At 47.3% G+C, this 19,803-nt stretch overlaps 1 protein-coding gene across 4 annotated transcripts in view; it reads left to right on the plus strand.

Annotated features, from left to right (window-relative positions):
* Positions 1-19,803, plus strand: part of kiaa0586 (KIAA0586 ortholog) — a 674,053-nt gene that overhangs the window by 640,919 nt on the left and 13,331 nt on the right. For 3 of the 4 annotated variants that reach the window (XM_086003275.1, XM_086003277.1, XM_086003278.1), the window contains one exon: positions 12,294-12,350. The exons of the other annotated variant lie outside the window; for it this stretch is intronic. In XM_086003275.1, coding sequence (XP_085859401.1) covers positions 12,294-12,350 — 57 coding nt within the window. The remainder of the gene's footprint in view (positions 1-12,293; positions 12,351-19,803) is intronic. 4 annotated transcript variants of the gene reach the window in all.

Genomic DNA, 19,803 nt, shown 5'->3' on the forward strand with positions numbered 1-19,803 from the left:
TTGTTTTATTATGCCAAATAGGGATGAACAAATTCTGTAGTTCTTTAAATGTTTGCCATTGCCTATCCACCGTCAACCCTTTAAGTAACGTTCCCCAATCCATCCTAGCCAACTCGTGCCTCATATCATCGTAGTTTCCTTTATTTAAATTCAGGACCCTAGTCTGTGAGTCAACTACTTCACTCTCCATTTTAATGAAGAATTCTATCATATTATGATTGCTCCTCCCCAAGGGGCCTCGCACAACAAGATTGCTAATTAATCCTTATTACATAATACCCAGTCTAAGAAGGCCTGATCTCTAGGTTCCTCGACATATTGGTCCAGGAAACCATCCCGTATACACTCTAGGGCCCCGATTTTCGGCTTGTGTGGGAAACGGTCGGATTTCCCTGAATGTGGGGTTTCTGACGCACGTAAAAAAGTGTCAGCCAGCTCCACGCAATTTTCCCTCAAGTGGCCAATTAATTCCCAGCATGTGGGAAGCCTTGCTAATTGTCCAATTCGAGTCAGAAATCCCCACACTATGATGTCATCATTCGTGGTGCTTTCAAAGTGTCCAGCAAGCTTCTCCACCTCTGCAGGCTTCTCAACCACTCTTGCACAATGGCAGAAGAGCCTGCACCAGCTGCTGCCAGCGGCAGAGGCCGAGCTGCCTTCAAATTCGACGAGGCTTCACTGCAGGCATTATTGGATGGGGTTAGGGCCCACAGGGAGGTCCTCTTCCCTAGGTCAGGGAGGAAGAGGCCTCCCAATGCTGCATGGATGCAGATGTCAGCAGATGCCAACTTGCTGGGAGTCACCAGAAGAACCTTGGCATTACATCTCTATCTCCTTCCTTTACTCCCCCACAGTACCATCCAGAGCCCCCGTCCTCACTGTGGAGGAGGAAGAGGCTGTGCAGCCAGACTTCTCAGAGGAAGCTCCAACCTCTGAGGGCACAGCATCAGCAGAAGTAAGCGTACCCAGCACCAGCGCAGACACTCGCACCTCGGGGGGACCTTCGGGACATAGAGTAGTGTTATCACCTGGTGTTTCACAGCTCACAAGTGAGCCTCAGCAGATTCTGGAGACAGGGACAGCAGTGGAGAGTCCTCGTCGGAGGGCGCAGGACTCTGCCAGCTCAGCTCAGCTGTGCTGCATGACGACCCTCTGGGTCCATCCGCAAGAGAAGAGCTAATGGATCTCCATTCACAGATGCAGGAGTCTCTGGCAGGTTTTGTCTCCAGGGTCGCTGCGAGTGCTGAGCAAATGGAGGAGTCCATAGCGACCATGAGCAGAGCCTTTGTGGAGTCATTGGCGCATGAACGCATCACCATGGAAAGGTTGGCAACCTCCATGCAGGAGATAACTCGCCAGGGTACGGAAAACATGGTGAGTGCTCATAAGAGAATGACATCTCTTGAGGAGCGTTGGCCATCTGTTGAACAGAGAAACCAGATCTTCATGGAAGTCCTTCTGAGTAGGACTGCCAGTGCAGAAACGGGTCCCACTGGCCCCCTAAAGCGCAGCAAGGTGCTCTCAAGCCACTTCCAAGTGCTGGCCCCTTCTGGCCTGTGCAGCTTCAGGTGAGTGAGCAGCAGCCTGGTGCTCATCCTGCTGTTCCTGGTTCTGCTGCTGCCGCCTCTGCTGTTGGAGATCCTCTAATGCCAGGAAGGGAACGTCCCAAAGGCCTCCCATGCTTCTGGCAGATGTCTCCGTTGAGGGGGCGCTGAGTTAGGGTGGTGAGAGGGGCTTCCCAGGAGCTCACACTGGAGAAGTGTGTGAGGCGCCAACTTTCTGCAGCTGCTCCTAAGGCTTCAAAAAGTTCCCCCAAGCCTTGATCAACAAGGTCCTACAGCCTGCAAATGCTGCCTATTTAAATCTCTTCAGCCCTCAGCGACCTGCTGCTGCAAGCAAGCAAGCCAGCTGTTTTCACGCCAGCTCTCAGCAGCGGGGTTCCCCGCAGGTGGGGAAAGCCCCAAAGTCGCAACGGCACGGGAAAATCCACTTCAACAAGCAGATAATTGCTGGTTAGTGCTCCGACGACCAGTCCCGCCAGCGGCGGCCGGGACTGAAGCGGGGCGCGTGGAAACGGCAGTCCAAAAGTCGGACGGGGCGGGGAATCAGGCGGTGGGGGGTCCTGACCCGCTTTTTCGCTGATTTTCGGCCCCCGGCCGCATGAAAAGCCGCCCGACGGCGGCCAGAAAATCAGGGCCTAGGAATTCCTCCTCCGCGGTATTGTTACTAATTTGGTTAGCCCAATCTATATGTAGATTAAAGTCACCCATGATAACTGCTGTGCCCTTATTGCACGTGTCTCTAATTTCCCATTTAATGCCATCCCCAACCTCAGCATTACTGTTTGGGGGTCTGTATACAACTCCCACTAACGTTTTCTGCCCCTTGGTATTTCTCAGCTCTGCCCATACAGATTTGACATCATTAGAGCTAATATCCTTCCTTACTATTGTGTTAATCTCCTCTTTAACCAGCAATGCTACCCCACCTCCTTTTCCTTTTTTCCCATCCTTCCTGAATATTGAATACCCCTGGATGTTGAATTCCCAGTCTTGGTCACCCTGGAGCCATGTCTCCGTAATCCCAATTATATCATATCCATTTACATCTATTTGCGCAGCTAATTCATCCACGTTATTACGAATGCTCTTCGCATTTAGACACAAAAGGGGGAAAATTCAGTTGGTAGCGCCACCCGTTAGTGCCTTAAGAGGGCGCTAAGTGGGGCGCAAACCAACTAGCACCCGGGCGTGGCGATATCTGTGCCTCTCGCGAAATTGACCGGACATTTTGCGGCGGCACTAAACAATACCGCCCGATCTCCTACACACGCAGATCTTGATGTCATTCGAGAGTGCAACGCCCTTGGGGTGCCCCGGACCGGAAATTCAGTGGCGCCCCCCTCCTTTCCACCTGGCACGACCAACGACAGGTTGACTGGAACGCTTCCCAGTCACTGTGGGGCTGGGGGGGCGCTATTTAAAGGGGGCCTCTTCCTGGCTTTTGTGTGGTAGCCATTTTTGCACCACTTGTTCTGAGAGAGAGAGAGAGAAAGAGAGACTCCTGCATTGAGTCAACGCTGTCTGAGGTAGTTTTGGCTTCTGACCATAACTTTGCAGGTACTTTGCTTTTTGACCGTCATAACTTTGATTGCCCAGATACTATGGGGGCTGCAATGGATGGGAAAGCCGTCCTTCTCCATCACATTCAGAGGGCACAGAGACGCAGCGAGAGAGTGGCAATCATGGCCAGACAGAGGAGGGCCAACAGGCGTCGGTACAGGAGACCTTACCCTCCCAGGGTTTTTCGCCAACAGTTCTCATACATTAACATGTCTGAGGAGCAGTGTTTGCGAAGGCTGCGATTCAGCAACGAGTTGGTCACTGAGCTCTGCCACCTGCTTCAGCCAGATCTGCAGCCTCAACTGAGGAGCAGGACGTCTCTGTCGGTGGCAGTGAAGATAACAGTGACTCTCAACTTTTATGCCACCGGCTCCTTTCAATCCGCTACTGGAGACATCGCCAATATCTCCCAGTTCGCGGTGCATTGCTGCATCCGTCAGGTAACAAATGCCCTCTAAAAGGAGACGAGAGTACATCTCTTTCCCATGACCCCAGACAAGCAGCAAGAACGTGCAACGGGCTTTGCGATGATAGAGGGCTTCCCCATGGTGCAGGGCGCCATTGGCTGCACCCATGTGGCTTTGCAGGTGCCACAAGAGAATGCCGAGGATTTCCGCAACCGAAAGGGCTTCCACTCCTTAAACGTCCAGTTGGTCTGTGACCACAGACAGCTGATACTCGCTGTCAATGCCCACTTTCCAGGCAGCAGCCACGATGCCTTCATCTTGCGCCAGACTTCTGTGGCAGACTTTCAAGGCACCGCTTCACCCAGGAGGTTGGTTTCTCGGGGACAAGGGATATCCTGTGTGCACCTGGCTGATGACCCCGCTCCGTTCGCCCAGCATCCCTGCAGAGCTACGATACGACGAGAGCCATCAAGCTACTAGGAACATCGTTGAGCACACAATCGGCGTGCTCAAGCAACGGTTCCGCTGTCTGAACCATTCTGGAGGAGCCCTGCTGTACTCGCCTGAGCGAGTCTCCCACTTCGTTGTGTGCTGCATGCTGCATAACCTGGCAATCCTCAGGACCCAGCCAATGCCACCAGACATTGGAGCACCAGCAGAGGAGGATGAGGGGGATGGTCATCAGCAGCACCAAGGCGGGAGGGAGGCACAAAGTGGAAGGGCCATCCGTCCAAGGCTCATAGCAAGTCGCTTCTAGGCCCCCTCTGAGGGAATGGCTTCTGCCATTCAAACAACATGAATGAAACCATCCCGCAACCCCTAAGCCAGTCAAGGCAACAATGAGTGCAAAGACCAAACATGCACATTTTGAATACAGACACTTCTTTATTTCCCAAACTGTGTCTCATTTCCGCATGACAAAGTAATAGAAAGAAACACCAAAAAAACAGTCATTCACATAACTGGCTCTCACAACCTGGCGACAATATCCAAAAGAGTAACAAAAATTTGACCACGACCCTCGGCCTTCAATAAAACAATGAAATACATTTTGCGACACCTCCTACTTTTTGCCCTTCGAGGGTGATCTGCCTCCCTTGCGAAATTGCCCCCTTCCCACCCTGCAGCTCCTCCGTAATGGGACCCCAGTGGCTGCAGCAAGGCTGGGGGAAGGCTGCCGAGTGTCAGAAACTGAGACTGCAGATGCCCTTGAGGAACGGCCTGGAGCAGCTCTGGGCCTGGAGGGCCCGGCTGCTGACTGCTCCAACTCTGCATGGGCGGCAGCAGTTTGTCCTACAGGTGGCGGCAGCTGCAGTGGAGAAGTGACAGTGTTGGCAGCAGGAATGCTGTCCTCTTGAGCGAGGACAGCAACTCCCTGCTCGACCGACACACTGGCACTCCGACGGGGCAGCACCTCAGCATGCGGCGCAATCTGCTGGAGCACAGATTGCTGGCCTGCTGCGGCGCGGTGAGAGTCCCGGGGAAATGTGCCCGATCCAGTGAGGGTGGCAGCAGTCAGTGCTCGCGTGACCTCAATCTGTGTCTGCATGAGACCAGCCACTGACTGCATTGCAGCACTTAGCATTTGCGTGGCAGCCGCCTGTGCTCCAGCGAAGTGCTCCACACTCCTTGCCAGTGATTCAATGGATTCGGGCATCCTTGTCACTGCAGCCATGAGCTCAGTATGCCTTTGCTCCGCCTGGGCGCTCATTTCAGCGAGGACCCGCTCCTCATCTGCGTTCAGTGCAGCAGGACTCGAGGCCACACTCTCCATCCGGGGAGAAGGCCCCCGAGCTTCCCTAACCCCCTTGCGTTGCTGCAGCCCGCTGGGTCCTGGAGCTTCACCCTCATCAGACCATTCCCCCCTGCTCCCCTCCAGGGAAGTCGTATCCCCAGTATGGGCATAGGCTGCCTCGGCAGAGGGTTGCGCTGATGGTCCGGCTTCCTCTTCCTCCTCGCCTTCAGCTTCACTCCCAATGGCAGCTTGAGGGCCCGTCTCCTCACCTGGTGAATCACCATCTGAAAGCAGGGAGGTACAAGAGTGGCTTTAGCGTGAGGGCAGGGTGGCAGCAAGGGAGACATGAGTGCAGCGATGTACTGATTTGGATTGAAAGTGTCAAAGGCTGCTGTTGTGAGGAACAAGTGGAAGGAGAGAGGGCAAAAAGGTGATGACCTTACCATTGCTGGCCAGAACGGGGTTGGCATCTCCAGTGGCGACGGGACCAAGCAACCGCCTTGCCACAATCCTGTGGACGTGCTGCTCAAGATCACTGAGGGCTTGAAGGTGAGGCCGCCCTCCACCGGTCCATTGCTGCTGTCTCCTATTATGAGCCAGCTTGGCCTGCAAGAAAAAGGACGGCATCTGAGCAAATGTGCAGCCATGATCTTGCCTGAAATGCCTCCCATGGTTGAATAGCCCTTACTGTATGCAAAGTGTGGAATGTGCATGTGTGTTTCATGAAAGGGCCATAGATGCTGGATGAGTGCTGGGCATTGGGGCTTTCAAGACCCTCTGGCCATAAAGTGAGGTGGAGATGGAGGGATGAGGAGGTTTTGAAAAAAGGCACTCACCCTGACGACCCGAGTGAGGTCGTTGAACTTTTTCCTGCATTGCACCGGGGTCCTAGGCACCATGCTGCTTCATGTCACTCTGTGAGTCACCTCCCTCCATGCTTTTCTGTATTTGCTTGGCAAAGGCCTCCTGCCACTCTCTGGGTGCAGTAGAGATCTTCTGCGCTCCACCGCGCCAACGAGAGCCTCCGAGGCACGCTCGCTGAAGCACTGTGCTCGCTCCCTGGCCCTCTCCATAGTCCCTGGCTTTAAGATTTCGCCACAGGTCTGTCCAGGCCGAGATTCAAGGCTCCAGTGAGCAGGGCGTGGCTGCAGAGCAAGATCGACTCCCCTTTAAGAACTGACCGGCGCCAGTGTGTCTGTGTTCAATCGCTAACTGACAGCACCTGCGCTGCGCCCGCACTCTGCGGTAGCGCCTCGCTCCTCGGGCTTAGCGCCTTAAGAGAGTTGTGTAGCGCCTGATTTAGCGCTCGAATCACCTCCAGGGGCGAGAGAGGCGAATTTTGCAGCCGGTGGCAATAATTTGCGCCGGGCGCTAAAGTTTGCGCCCGGCCGATATTCGCGCCTCAAAATGGGCGATACCGAATTTCTCTCCCAAAGCCTTCAGGCTTGATTTTTTAACACTCTTAGTCCTTTTAGAATTCTTATTTACTGTGGCCCTGTTTGATTTACACCCTTGAATTCTCTGCCTTCCGCTTTTGCGTTTCTCCTTCCTGTCTTTTGTTTCTATTCTTGCTTCCCTTTCCTCTGTCTTCCTGCACAGGTTCCCAACCCCCTGCCATTTTAGTTTAAACCCTCCCCAACAGCACTAGCAAACACCCAGGTGCAAACCGTCCAGTTTGTACTGGTCCCACCTCCCCCAGAACCGCTTCCAATTACCAGGAATTTAAATCCCTCCCCCTTGCACCATTCCTCTAGCCACGTATTCATCTGAAATATCCTTCTATTTCTACTCTGACTAGCACATGGCACTGGTAGCAATCCTGAGATTACTACCTTTGAGGTCCTATTTTTTAATTTACCACCTAACTCCCTATATTCAGCTTTTAGGACCTCATCCCGTTTTTTACCTATATCGTTGGTACCTATATGCACCATGACAACTGGCTGTTCACCCTTCCCCTCCAGAATGCACTGCAGCCGCTCCAAGACATCCTTGACCCTTGCACCAAGGAGGCAACACACCATCCTGGAGTCTCGTTTGCAGCTGCAGAAATGCCTATCTATTCCCCTTACAATAGAATCCTCTATCACTGTAGCTCTCCCGCTCTTTTTCCTCCCGTCCTGTGCAGCAGGACCACCCATGGTGCCAGGAAGTTGGCTGCTGCTGCCTTCCCCCGATAAGCCATCTCCCTCAACAATTTCCAAAGTGGTATATCTGTTTGAAAGGGGGATGGCCACAGGGGACCCCTGCACTACCTACCTGCACCTACTACTCTGCCTGGTGGTCACCCATTCCCTTCCTGCCTGTGCAGCCTTTACCTGCGGTGTGACCAACTCCCTAAACGTGCTATCCACGATGTCCTCAGCATCGCGAATGCTCCAGTATGTATCTATTCGCAGCTCCTGTGCCGCAATGCGGTCTGCCAGTAGCTGCAGCTGGATACACTTCCCGCACACATAGTGGTCAGGGACATAGGAAGTGTCCCTGATTTCCCACATAGTGCAGGAAGAGCATGCCACGGGACCGAGCTGTGCTGCCATGACTTACCCTTTAATTAATTCAAATTAAATTAAATCTAATCAATACCACTAATTACACTACAATTAAATGATATACTCATGGGCCCTTGTTTACTACCACTCCCCGCTACACAACAGAGACCCTAGAAACCTTAAACCACAAAAATTAAGTTTGGAAAAAAGCGAGAGAGAGAAATACTCACCAACCAATCACTTACCTGCTTTCTGGTGATGTCACACTTCGATTACGTTTTACTTCTCTCTGCTGCCGCCGGTGTGTCTGGGCCACTCTCGCTCCCCACTCTTTAACTCCTCGGTCTCCGCGCTCGGTCTCCACCCAGGGCCGCTCTCGCTACTGCCGCCGGTGTGTCTGGGACGCCCACTCTCTCCCCGCTCTTTAACTCCTCGGTCTCCGCGCTCAGTCTCCACCCAGGGCTGCTCTCGCTGCTGCCGCCGGTGGAGGGATGGAGTCAGTGGCTAGGGAACGGAGTTTGTGGTGGGGACCGAAAACAATGGCTTCGGTTTTCCCAATATTTAATTGGAGAAAATTTTTGCTCATCCAGAACTGTATGTCGGACAAGCAGTCTGACAATTTAGACACTGTGGAGGGGTCGAGAAAACATAATCAGAGCACCATGTATGCTTAACGTTGGCCTGTGTATCTGTGTTTGGAGGATGTTGAGGTGGGGTTTAATTTACAATCATTTTTCTATTTATTAAACGCAATGCATTGAATAAAAAAAAATGATTAGTAACTATCATTTAAGACTTCTTGAAAGATAATTCGCACAATTTCCGTGCAAGTAACAATGCAGCAGCTAAGGAGTATCTTCTTTTAAGTTCATCACTGCATCTTGCATCTTCTTCTGAAATTGTTCAGCCTAGATTTGTTCCATTTCTCTTCCGTTGATAGGTTTTTCAGCCCTTGGAACCAAGATTTTCATCTTGTCTGAGGCAATGGCCCAGAAATTCGGGTCGGGGGCTTCCCACGGGTGCAAGCCCCTGACCTGCACTTACCTTGCGCGCCGGCCGTTGAGCTCTGGGCCCCCGTGGAATTCCGATCCTGGGCCTGCTCCAACTGCCGGCACGCAGTGCTTGCGTATCCCAGGGGCGCAGTTAGTTCGATGCGTCCCCTGGGATCACGTGGGCCATGGGGAGCCAATCGGAGCAGGGAATGCTCCATTCATAAGTCTGACAGGAAGACCTGTCAAAAGTTAGAAATACTACGGGCCCCATAACATCACTAAACCTTCAAATAAATTTAAAAAAAACACCACATTTTTTAAATAAACTATAAATTACATGAAATAACTATTTTAAACAATAATTTAAATTTTTGAAAAAAATAATTTTATTTTCTAACAGGGCTAAAAATAAACTTACCTTTCTTTAAAGTATTTAAAAATAATAAACCTGTGGAAAAATTGTTTTAATTTTAATTAATTCACCACTTACCTTGTAAAAAGCAGGCCTTACGCCTGCTTTTTATATGTCTAACTTCTGGAGACTTACCCTCCCGGGAAAACCTGTTTTAAAAAAAAAAAAAAACGAAGTTCGATGCGCACGCGCAGCCTCTCCCGCACACGCGTTCAACCTCTGAACCCCTGCTTTCAGGGGAACGGAAGTGCCGGTTTCCCGCGCATGCGCAGTGCATGCAGGAAACTGGCACTTCCATTGGGCTTACAGGTGAGTACCCCGTACGTACTCACCCGTGGAGACCCGAATTTCTGGGCCAATGTTTTAGCCAAGCTGTCTGTTTATAAATTCCATTTTGTAGCTCTGGCAGATCGTCCCTATTCTTGGTAATAATATCAATAATACTAGTGAGTAAACACGGTTGTTTCTACCCGAGCACTTAAAACACTATAACAGTCAACTTTGAAATTGACGTCAATGCAAATGGATAATGGTTATCCCATTTTGGCCGATATAGACAACTCCCCATTTTAAAAGTGGACGTTTTAAGTGGTGGAGACTATAGTAGGCAGGATATACCAGGTTGGAAATAGGTACCTTGGGTTTAGAAGCATTGGGTGTTGGGGGGGGGGGGGGCGGTAGGGGGTTGGTGGTAGGTGATTTAGATGTACTCTAGGGTAACCTTAAGCTTTAGTAGCTCTGGGAAATAATGCTAGAGTTTAGTCGCACTGGGACTGGGGAATAGATTTCTTGGATGTAACAACACAAGAGGTGGAGATCTGTGGTCTGGCAGGACTAAAGTGGGTGTTAGCACTAGGGGTCCTAAGATCTCACAGCACTAAAATCTAGACTCCTGGAGGACAGGAACGGGTCATGACGGGGAAGGAATTTGTCATGTGCAGGACTGTGGGTTGTGAGCAGGCTTGACGAGGGTTGGCAGAGGTTAGGGTGTTCTTTGAGGAAGTAACATACAGGGTGGATAAAGGGGAACCAGTGGACGTAGTGTATTTAGACTTCCAAAAGGCATTTGACAAGGTGCCACACAAAAGATTATTGCTCAAGATAAAATATCACGGGATTGGGGGTAATATTCTGGCATGGGTGGAGGATTGGCTATCTAACAGAAAGCAGAGAGTTGGGATAAATGGTTCGTTCGTTCTCAGACTGGCAATCAGTAACTAGTGGTGTTCGCAGGGGTCAGTGCTGGGTCCCCAACTCTTTACAATCTATATTAACGATTTGGAGGAGGGGACCGAGTGTAACATATCAAAGTTTGCAGATGATTCAAAGATGGGAAGGAAAGTAGTGAGTGGGGAGGACATAAAAAACCTGCAAAGGGACATAGACAGGCTAAGTAAGTAGGCAGAGATTTGGCAGATGGAATACAATACTGGAAAGTGTGAGGTTATGCACTTTGGCAGGAAAAATCATAGAGCAAGTTATTATCTTAATGGCAAGAAACTGGAAAGTACTGTAGTACAAAGGGATCTGGGGGTCCTGGTGCACGAAACTCAAAAAGTTAGTATGCAGGTGCAGCAAGTGATCAAGAAGGCCAATGGAATGTTGGCTTTTATTGCTAAGGGGATAGAATATAAAAACAGGGAGGTATTGTTGCAGTTGTACAAGGTATTGGTGAGACCGCACCTGGAATACTGCATACAGTTTTGGTGTCCATACTTGCTCTCGAGTCAGTACAAAGAAGGTTCACTCGGTTAATCCCGGGGATGAGGGGGTGGTCATATGAGGAGAGGTTGAGTAGACTGGGACTCTACTCATTGGAGTTCAGAAGAATGAGAGGCGATCTTATTGAAACATATAAGATTGTGAAGGGGCTTGATCAGGTGGATGCGGTGAGGATGTTCCCAATGATGGGTGAAACTAGAACTAGGGGGCATAATCTTAGAATAAGGGGCTGCTCTTTCAAAACTGAGATGAGGAGAAACTTCTTCACTCAGAGGGTAGTAGGTCTGTGGAATTTGCTGCCCCAGAAAGCTGTGGAAGCTACATCATTAAATAAATTTAAAACAGAAATAGACAGTTTCTTAGAAGTAAAGGGAATTAGGGGTTACAGGGAGCGGGCAGGAAATTGGACATGAGTCTAGGTTCAGAACGGTCATGGCCCTGTGGGGAGCGGGCCCAGGGGCCGTGTAGCCTGGTATTGCTCCTACTTCTTGTGTTCTAATTATGTGTTAGATTTCAGGAGATGGTTCTATTCCTGTTCCTGGCTGGGGTGGAGATCACCTTTTACAGAAGGTAAGTACTGTAGAAAATATAGGGACAGAGTGATCTCCTGGACGAGTTTCGATCGCCTAGATGGGTCGGAGAGGAATTTCCCAGATTTTTTCTCCCAAATTGGCCATTGGGTTTTTTATCTGGTTTTTCGCCTCTCCCAGGAGATCACATGGGTTCAGGTGGGATGTAGAGTGATAGTAGATTTGAGGTTAGGATCAGATCAGCCATGATCTTATTGAATGGTGGAGCAGGCTCGAGGGGCCGATTGGCCTACTCCTGCTCCTATTTCTTATGTGCAGCAATTTGGGGTGGCCCAGATTGGACAGATTATGCAACCACAGGATGATATACTCCCATTATAAAATACCAGCTATTGATTGTCACACAGTGTGACACCTTTAACATTGAGAAGTATAGCATCCTTGGGAGGAACAGGTGACTTTGGACCTGTGCTTTCCACCTCTGGGCGTTTTCTCGCCTCGTGTCTGGTTCTGTTGCAGACTAATTGATAGAGATTGACTGTCATGATTAGTCAACAACTCCATTATTGTATCATGCAACTACGAGGATGGTAGAAGGTGAACTAGATGGACCTTGGTCTTTTTTCATCTAGCAATTCCTATTTTCCTATGAAAATACATATCACAGCACCACCAGTACAGGAGTAACAGGTAGATTATAATGAGTTTTCATTGAATCATGTACAACATTTAAGATATAATAAATTCGATGATAATTCGGAAGATCATGAAACATGAAGAAATGAAAATTATATCACAGATGGTAGAATGCATTTTACGCACAACAGAATACAATTTGTAAAATCAGCATTAATGCAGCATGGCATTTCTCATATTAACAGGTGACTCAGATCATATGCATGTTGAGCCAAATGTCTATCTTGCAACACAACTTCCAGGTAAGACAATGATCAGATCACCAAAGTAACGCAGATTCCATTGAGAGACTTGTTTTGAGATGATTTCTGCCTACAATCTATTTCAATGTGCCATATACCATCTGGCTTTCAAAAATAACTTGTAAGAATGAGCCACATATGAGCTAGGCTTTGTATGCTTAAGAAACTGTTCGAAGGAAAATCTGTCAGTGATCCTTGAAAGTTTAATAATGTTGCATTAAATGGCCCCAGGTGCTCCATTCAAGCACATTGGGATACCATTTGTGCTTAAGAGAACACCATCTGTGACAACAGGTTTGTTGGGAAAAACGGTGTTTAGAGTGTGCAGCTGGAAGTGATTGATGTCAAAGTAACTGGAATCCAGTATTAAAAGAAAACATGTAAATAATATTGTCCTAAGTCTTTCAGAATGAGAGAAATGTGCCCCTTCTCGCAGGTGTTGGTAGTTTGCCTATTTGTTTCCAGGAAATTGTGGTCTTGTTAAGTATTTTTGGTTTGTGAAACATCTAAGCAGTGAAAGCAGTGTGTAGAATAACTTCCTAATTGTGGAAATGTTAATGTTATCAAGATTCTGTAGATTTTTATGCACCGGCAGTGATACAAACTTTGTAAATACTTTAATCATACTCTTGAAAAAGTGATTGCAGTCTACTCCTGATAATTAAAACTAATTTACTGCCCCCCCCAATGTAAGTAACAACGCAAAGTGGGAATTTAGTGCAAAAAAGATTAAGCAACTTTGAATAAGAATAGACTGTGGACCAGATTTCCCTGTTCTTGCACCTGGACATGAACAATTGCCTGGGCACAACACTTAAAGGAAAATCAGGCACTGAGGATTGCAACAACAACAACTTACATCCATTTGATTTTCCTCTGTGTGCTGCACCCAGGCGATTCAATATGCCCAGGTGCAGGAACAAGGAAATCTTCCCCTATGTATTTAACCACACATGTCCACGTCTCTACTTAAAGAGATCATGTTGGGAGTTCTATTTCACTCCAGATGTCTCTTTTTAATAGGTTATTGAGAGTTTGGGGGACAGATCCCACCTGAATATTAGTAGTTTGTACAATGACCAAAATAGTAAGTAATGACATTTTGCTCTTTCCATGGGCTATAAAACAGATTGATAGAGAGTACGTTCCTGATCAGGATGAGTGCCATGAGTTCCCAAAGGCAAGCCATGGAGCAGAGATATGCTTTCCTACAAGAAATAGGAATACCAGCATCTTGTTTTGAACTGGATAATTAGTTTCAGGTGCAATTGTGATTACATTAAAAGTTTGATTTTCAAATGCTGCATTTAAAAAAAATGCTCTTTAATATGTATGTGCAAACACAACGCAGCATATATTCAAGTTTACACATGCTGGCCATTTTGCATATTTGCAATTCGGGCCCCATCTTGCATATGCACACATCTTTTTTTTCCATTCCAATTTTCTCCTCTCCTCTCCCCTCTTAAATGTGTTACCTCCTTGCTGGAGTTCAATTCCATGGGCAATAGGAACTCTTGGGTACCTCACCCAAGTGGCTGTTAGTCATAGAATCATAGAAATTTATGGCACAGAAGGAGGCCATTCGGCCCACCGTGTCTGTGCTGGCTGAAAAGGAGCTGTCTAGCCTAATCCCACTTTTCAGCTTTTGGTCCGTAGCCTTGCAGGTTACAGCACTTCAAGTGCATATCCAAGTACTTTTCAAATGTGATGAGAGTTTCTGCCTGTACCGCCCTTTCAGGCAGGGAGTTCCAGACCCCCACCACTCTCCGGGTGAAAAAAGTTGTCCTCAACTCCCCTCTAATCCTTCTACCAATTACTTTAAATCTATGCCCCCTGGTTATTGACCTCTCTGCTAGGGGAAATAGGTCCTTCCTATCCAATTATCTAGGCCCCTCATAATTTTATACACCTCAATCAAGTCTCCCCTCAGCCTCCTCTGTTCCAAAGAAAACAACCCCAGCCTATCCAATCTTTCCTCATAGCTAAAATCCTCCAGTCCTGGCAACATCCTCGTAAATCTCCTCTGTACCCTCTCTAGTGCAATCACATCTTTCCTGTAATGTGGTGACCAGAACTGTACTCAATACTCCAGCTGTAACCTAACTAGTGTTTTATACAGTTCAAACATAACCTCCCTGCTCTTATATTCTATGCCTCGGCTAATAAAGGAAAGTATCCCATATGCCTTCTTAACCACATTATCTACCTGTCCTGCTACCTTCAGGGATATGTGGACTTGCATTCCAAGGTCCCTCTGTTCCTCCACACTTCTCAGTATCTTACCATTTATTGCGAATTCCCTTGTCTTGTTAGCCCTCCTCAAATGCATTATCTCACACTTCTCCGGATTGAATTCCATTTGCCATTTTTCTGCCCACCTGACCAGTCCATTGATATCTTCCTGCAGTCTACAGCTTTCTTCCTCACTATCAACCACATGGCCAATTTTTGTATCATCTGCAAACTTCTTAATCATGCCCCCTACATTAAAGTCTAAATCATTGATATATACCACAAAAAGCAAGGGACCTAGTACTGAGCCCTGCGGAACCCCATTGGAAACAGCCTTCCAGGCACAAAAACACCTGTTGACCATTACTCTTTGCTTCCTGCCACTGAGCCAATATTGGATCCGATTTGCCTTTCCCCTGTATCCCATGGGCTTTTACTTTTCTGACCAGTCTGCCATGTGGGACCTTGTCATAAGCCTTGCTAAAATCCATGTAGACTACATCAAACGTGCTACCCTCATCAACCCTCCTTGTTGCCTCCTCAAAAAATTTAATCAAGTTAGTCAGACACGACCCTCCCTTAACAAATCCATGTTGACTGTCCTTGATTAATCCGTGTCTTTCTGAATGACGATTAATACTGTCCCTCAGAATTTTTTCCAATAATTTGCCTACCACCGAGGTTAGGCTGACTGGCCTGTAATTATTCGGTCTGTCCCTTTCATGCTTTTTAAACAGTTCAACACTAGCAGTTCTCCAGTCCTCCGGCACCACACCTGTAGCCAGAGAGGATTGAAAAATGATGGTCAGAACCTCCGCTATTTCATCCCTTGCTTCGCTTAACAGCCTGGGATACATTTAATCCGGGCCTGGCGATTTATCTACTTTCAAAGGTGCTAAACCCCTTAATACTTCCTCTTTCACTACGTTTATCTCATTTAGTATTTCACACTCCTCCTTCTTAACTACAATGTCTGCATCGCCCCTCTCTTTTGTGAAGACAGACGCAAAGTATTCATTAAGAACCGTACCCACGTCTTCCGCCTCCACATACAAGTTACCTCTTCAGTCTCTAATAGGCCCTACACTTTCTTTAGTTATCCTCTTGCTCTTTATGTATTTATAAAACATCTTTAGATTTTCCTTGATTTTACTTGCCAATATTTTTTCATTTGCTTTCCTAATTTCTTTTTTAATTTCACCCCTGCACACTCTATACTCCTCCAAGCTTTCTGCAGCATTTAGCTCTCGGTATCTGACATAAGCTTCCCTTTTTTGCCTTATCATACCTTGCATGCCCCTTGACATCCAGGGGCTCTGGATTTGGGAGTCCCACCCTTTTTCTTAGTAGGAACATATTTGCTCTGAACTCTCACTGTCTCATTCTTGAATGCCTCGCACTGCTCTGACACTAATTTACCTTCAAGTAGCTGTTTCCAGTCCACTTTTGCTAAATCACATCTCAGCTCAGTAAAATTGGCCTTTCCGCAATCAAGAACGTTTACTCCTGGTCTATCCTTGTCCTTTTCCATAACTACGCTAAATCTAACTTAATTATGATCACTACTACCAAAATCCTCTCCCACTGATACCCTTTCCACCTGCCCAGCTTCATTCCCTAAAACTAAGTCCAGAACCGCCCCCTCTCTTGTTGGGCTTGCTACGTACTGGCTAAAAAAGTTCTCCTAAAAGCATTTTAAGAATTCTGTGCCCTCTATAGCTTTTACACTGATACTATCCCAGTTTATATTAGGGTAGTTGAAATGCCCTACTATTACTGCCCTATTGTTTTTGCACTTCTCAGCAATTTGCCTACATATTTGCTCTTCTATCTCCCTCTGACTATTTGGGGGTCTATTGTACCCTCCCAGCAGTGTGATAAACCCTTTTATGTTCTTCAGTTCAACTCATGGCCTCATTTGATAAACCTTCTAACATAACAGCCCTCCTCACAGCTATAATTGTTCCTTTAACCAATATTGCAACCACCACCCTTTGTAATCCCCCTCTCTATCTCGTCTGAAAATCCTGCAACTAGGAGTGTTGAGCTGCCATTCCTGCCCTTCTTTCAGCCATGTTTCAGTAATAGTTATGATATCATACTTCCACGTGTCTATCTGTGCCCTCAGCTCATCCGCCTAGATTCCTTGTATTGAAGTATATGCCATTAAGCACTGCCAAACCCCTTTGTTGTCTATTTCCTAGCCTTTGTTTCCTCTGCCTTCAAAACTCACTTACTAATTTACTACCTTCCATTTCCAACTTTGCTTCTCTCCCTTCTGAATCTACACTCAGGTTCCCATCCCCCTGCCAAGCTAGTTTAGACACTCCCCAACATCACTGCCAAATCTCCCTGTGAAGATGTTGGTCCAGGCCCTGTTGAGGTGCAACCTGTCCGGCTTGTACTGGTCCCACCTCCCCCGAACCGGTCCCAATGCCTCAGGAATCTAAAGCCCTCCCTCCTGTACCATCTCTCCAGCCACGCATTCATCTACTCTATCCTCCTATTTCTGTACTCAGTAGCCCGTGGCACTGGGAGTCATCTGGAGATTACTACCTTTGAGGTCCTGCTTATTAATCTCTTTCCTAGCTCCCTAAAACCTGCCTGCAGGACCTCATCACTCTTTGTCATTGGTACGGATATGGACCACGACCTCTGGCTGTTCACTCCCACCCCCCCCCCCCCTCAATGCCCTGCAGCCACTCAGTGACATCCTTGACCCTAGTCACATGATGGTGAGCGTTAGTAGGCTATTCAAGAGCAGCAGGCATCAGTCAAGCCTGACCTGGTCCTCGCCTAATAACTACAGATGCAGTTCCAGCAAGGATCACTGGTTAGCAACCAGGAGTGGGAATTGTAACCTGGCAAATTTTTCTCTTCCTAAGCTGAGGTAACTGAAACAACTCAACCATCACCCCAGCTGAAATCAGCCAACTCGACACAGACTGGGATCAAACCTGGGGACTTTGCTGTTCCCTATGGCTCAGCTACATAAGAACATAAGAAATAGGAGCTCGAGTAGGCCATTTGGCCCTTCAAGCCGCTCCGCCATTCAACAAGATCATGGTTGATCTTCTACCTCAACTCCTCCTTCCCGCACTATTCCCATATCCCTTAATTCCCTTCGTTCTCAAAAATGTATCGACCTCTGCCTTGAATATACTCAACGACTGAGCCTCCACAGCACTCTGGGGTAGAGAATTCCAAAGATTCACAATCCTTTGAGTGAAGAAATTTCTCCTCATCTCAGTCCTAAATGGCCGACCCCTTATTCTGTCACTGTGACCCCGTGTTCTAGATTCCCCAGCCAGCTGAAGCATTTTCTCAGCATTAACCCTGTCAAGCCCCTTTAAGAATTTTATGTTTCAATTAGATCACCTCTCATTCTTCTAAACTCTAAGGAATATAGGCCTAGTCAACTCAATCTCTCATAGGGCAATCCCCTCATCCCAGGAACCAGTCTAGTGAACCTTCGCTGCACTCCCTCTAAGGTAAGTATGTCTTTCCTTAGGTAAGGAGACCAGAACTGTACACAGTACTCCAAGTGTGGCCTCACCAATGCCCTTTATAATTGTAGTAAGACTTCTTTACTCTAAAAGCTAACATACCATTTGCTTTCCTAATTGCTTGCTGTACCTGCATGTTAACTTGCTGTGATTCATGTACAAGGATACACAGGTCCCTCTGAGTGCAAACATTTTCCAGTCTCTCGCCATTCAAAAAATATTCTGCTTTTTTGTTTTTCCTACCGAAGTGGATAACTTCACACTTCCCCACATTGTATTCCATTTGCCATGTTCTTGCCCACTCAGTCAACCTGTCTATATCTCTCTGCAACCTCTTTGCGTCCTCCTCACAGCTTACTTTCCCAACTAACTTTGTATCATCAGCAAACTTGGAAACGTTACACTCAGCCCCTTCATCTAAGTGATTAATATAGATTGTAATTAGCTGAATCCCAAGCACTGATCCTTGCAGTACCCCACTAGTTACAGCCTGCCAACCTGAAAAAGTCCTGTTTATTCCTACACTCTTTTTTTTGTCCACTAACCAATCCTCAATCCATGCTAGTATATTACCCCCAGTACCATGACTCCTAATTTTGTGTAATAACCTCTTATGTGGCACCTTACCGAATGCTTTTTGGAAAGTCCAAATACACTACATCCACTGGTTCCTCCTTATCTATCCTACTAGTTACATCTTCAAAAAACTCTAACAGATTTGTCAAACACGATTTCCCTTTCACAAAACCATGTTGATTCTGCCTAATCATATTATGATTTTCTAAGTGCCATGTTACCACTTCCCTAATAATAGATTCTAGCTTTTTGCCTATTACTGATGTCAGGCTAACTGGCCTATAGTTCCCTGTTTTTTCTCTTCCTCCTTTCTTAAATAACAGGGTTATGTTTGCTACCTTCCAATCCTTGGGGACTGTCCTAGAATCTAGGAAATTCTGGAAGATTACTACCAGTGTGTCCACTCTCTCTGCAGCTACCTCTTTTAAAACCCTAGGATGCAGGTCGTCAGGTCCAGGGGATTTGTTGCCACTTAGACCCATTAATTTCTCCACTACTATGGGGAGACCATTTCTCGAGCCAAGCCCCCGATCTGCACTCACCCTGCGTGCTGACATCTGAAGCCCGGGCCTGCTTGCATTTCCTGTCACTGGCCCGGTTCAGATGTCGGCGCGATGTGCTTACCTGATCCAGCGGCGTAGTTAGTGCGATGTGCCGGCTGGGATCAGGTGAGCATTCTGCAGCCAATCAGGGGAGGGGAAACTCATTCATGAGTTTGATAGTAAAGACTGTCAAACTCATGAAAAGTACGGGTGCCCAAAAGACTAGTTTAACTTTAATTAAAATTTAAAAAAAATCCCAATAATTAAATAAACTATAAATAACTTTAAAAAAACTATTTAAAACAATTAATAAAATTTTTGAACTTTTTTTTTACGAATTTGGGTCTAAAAATAAACTTACCTTACTGTACAGTCCTGAAAAACAATGAAGCTGTGGAAAAAATGTAATAATTTTAAATAATAGACCACTTACCTTCAAGAATCCACTACTTACGCCTCCTTTTTTCATTTCCAAAAAGTCCAGGCCCTTGCACACGCGCAAACCTGTCAAAACGAAGGAAGTTCAACGCATGCGCGCAGAGTCCTGCGCGCACGCGTTGGACCTCTTAACCCCTTAGTTCAATGGAGAGGAAA

Source organism: Somniosus microcephalus, chromosome 12 (assembly GCF_052327205.1).
Source record: "Somniosus microcephalus isolate GS21.2 chromosome 12, FLI_Smic_1.0, whole genome shotgun sequence".
Taxonomy (NCBI): Eukaryota; Metazoa; Chordata; class Chondrichthyes; order Squaliformes; family Somniosidae; genus Somniosus; species Somniosus microcephalus.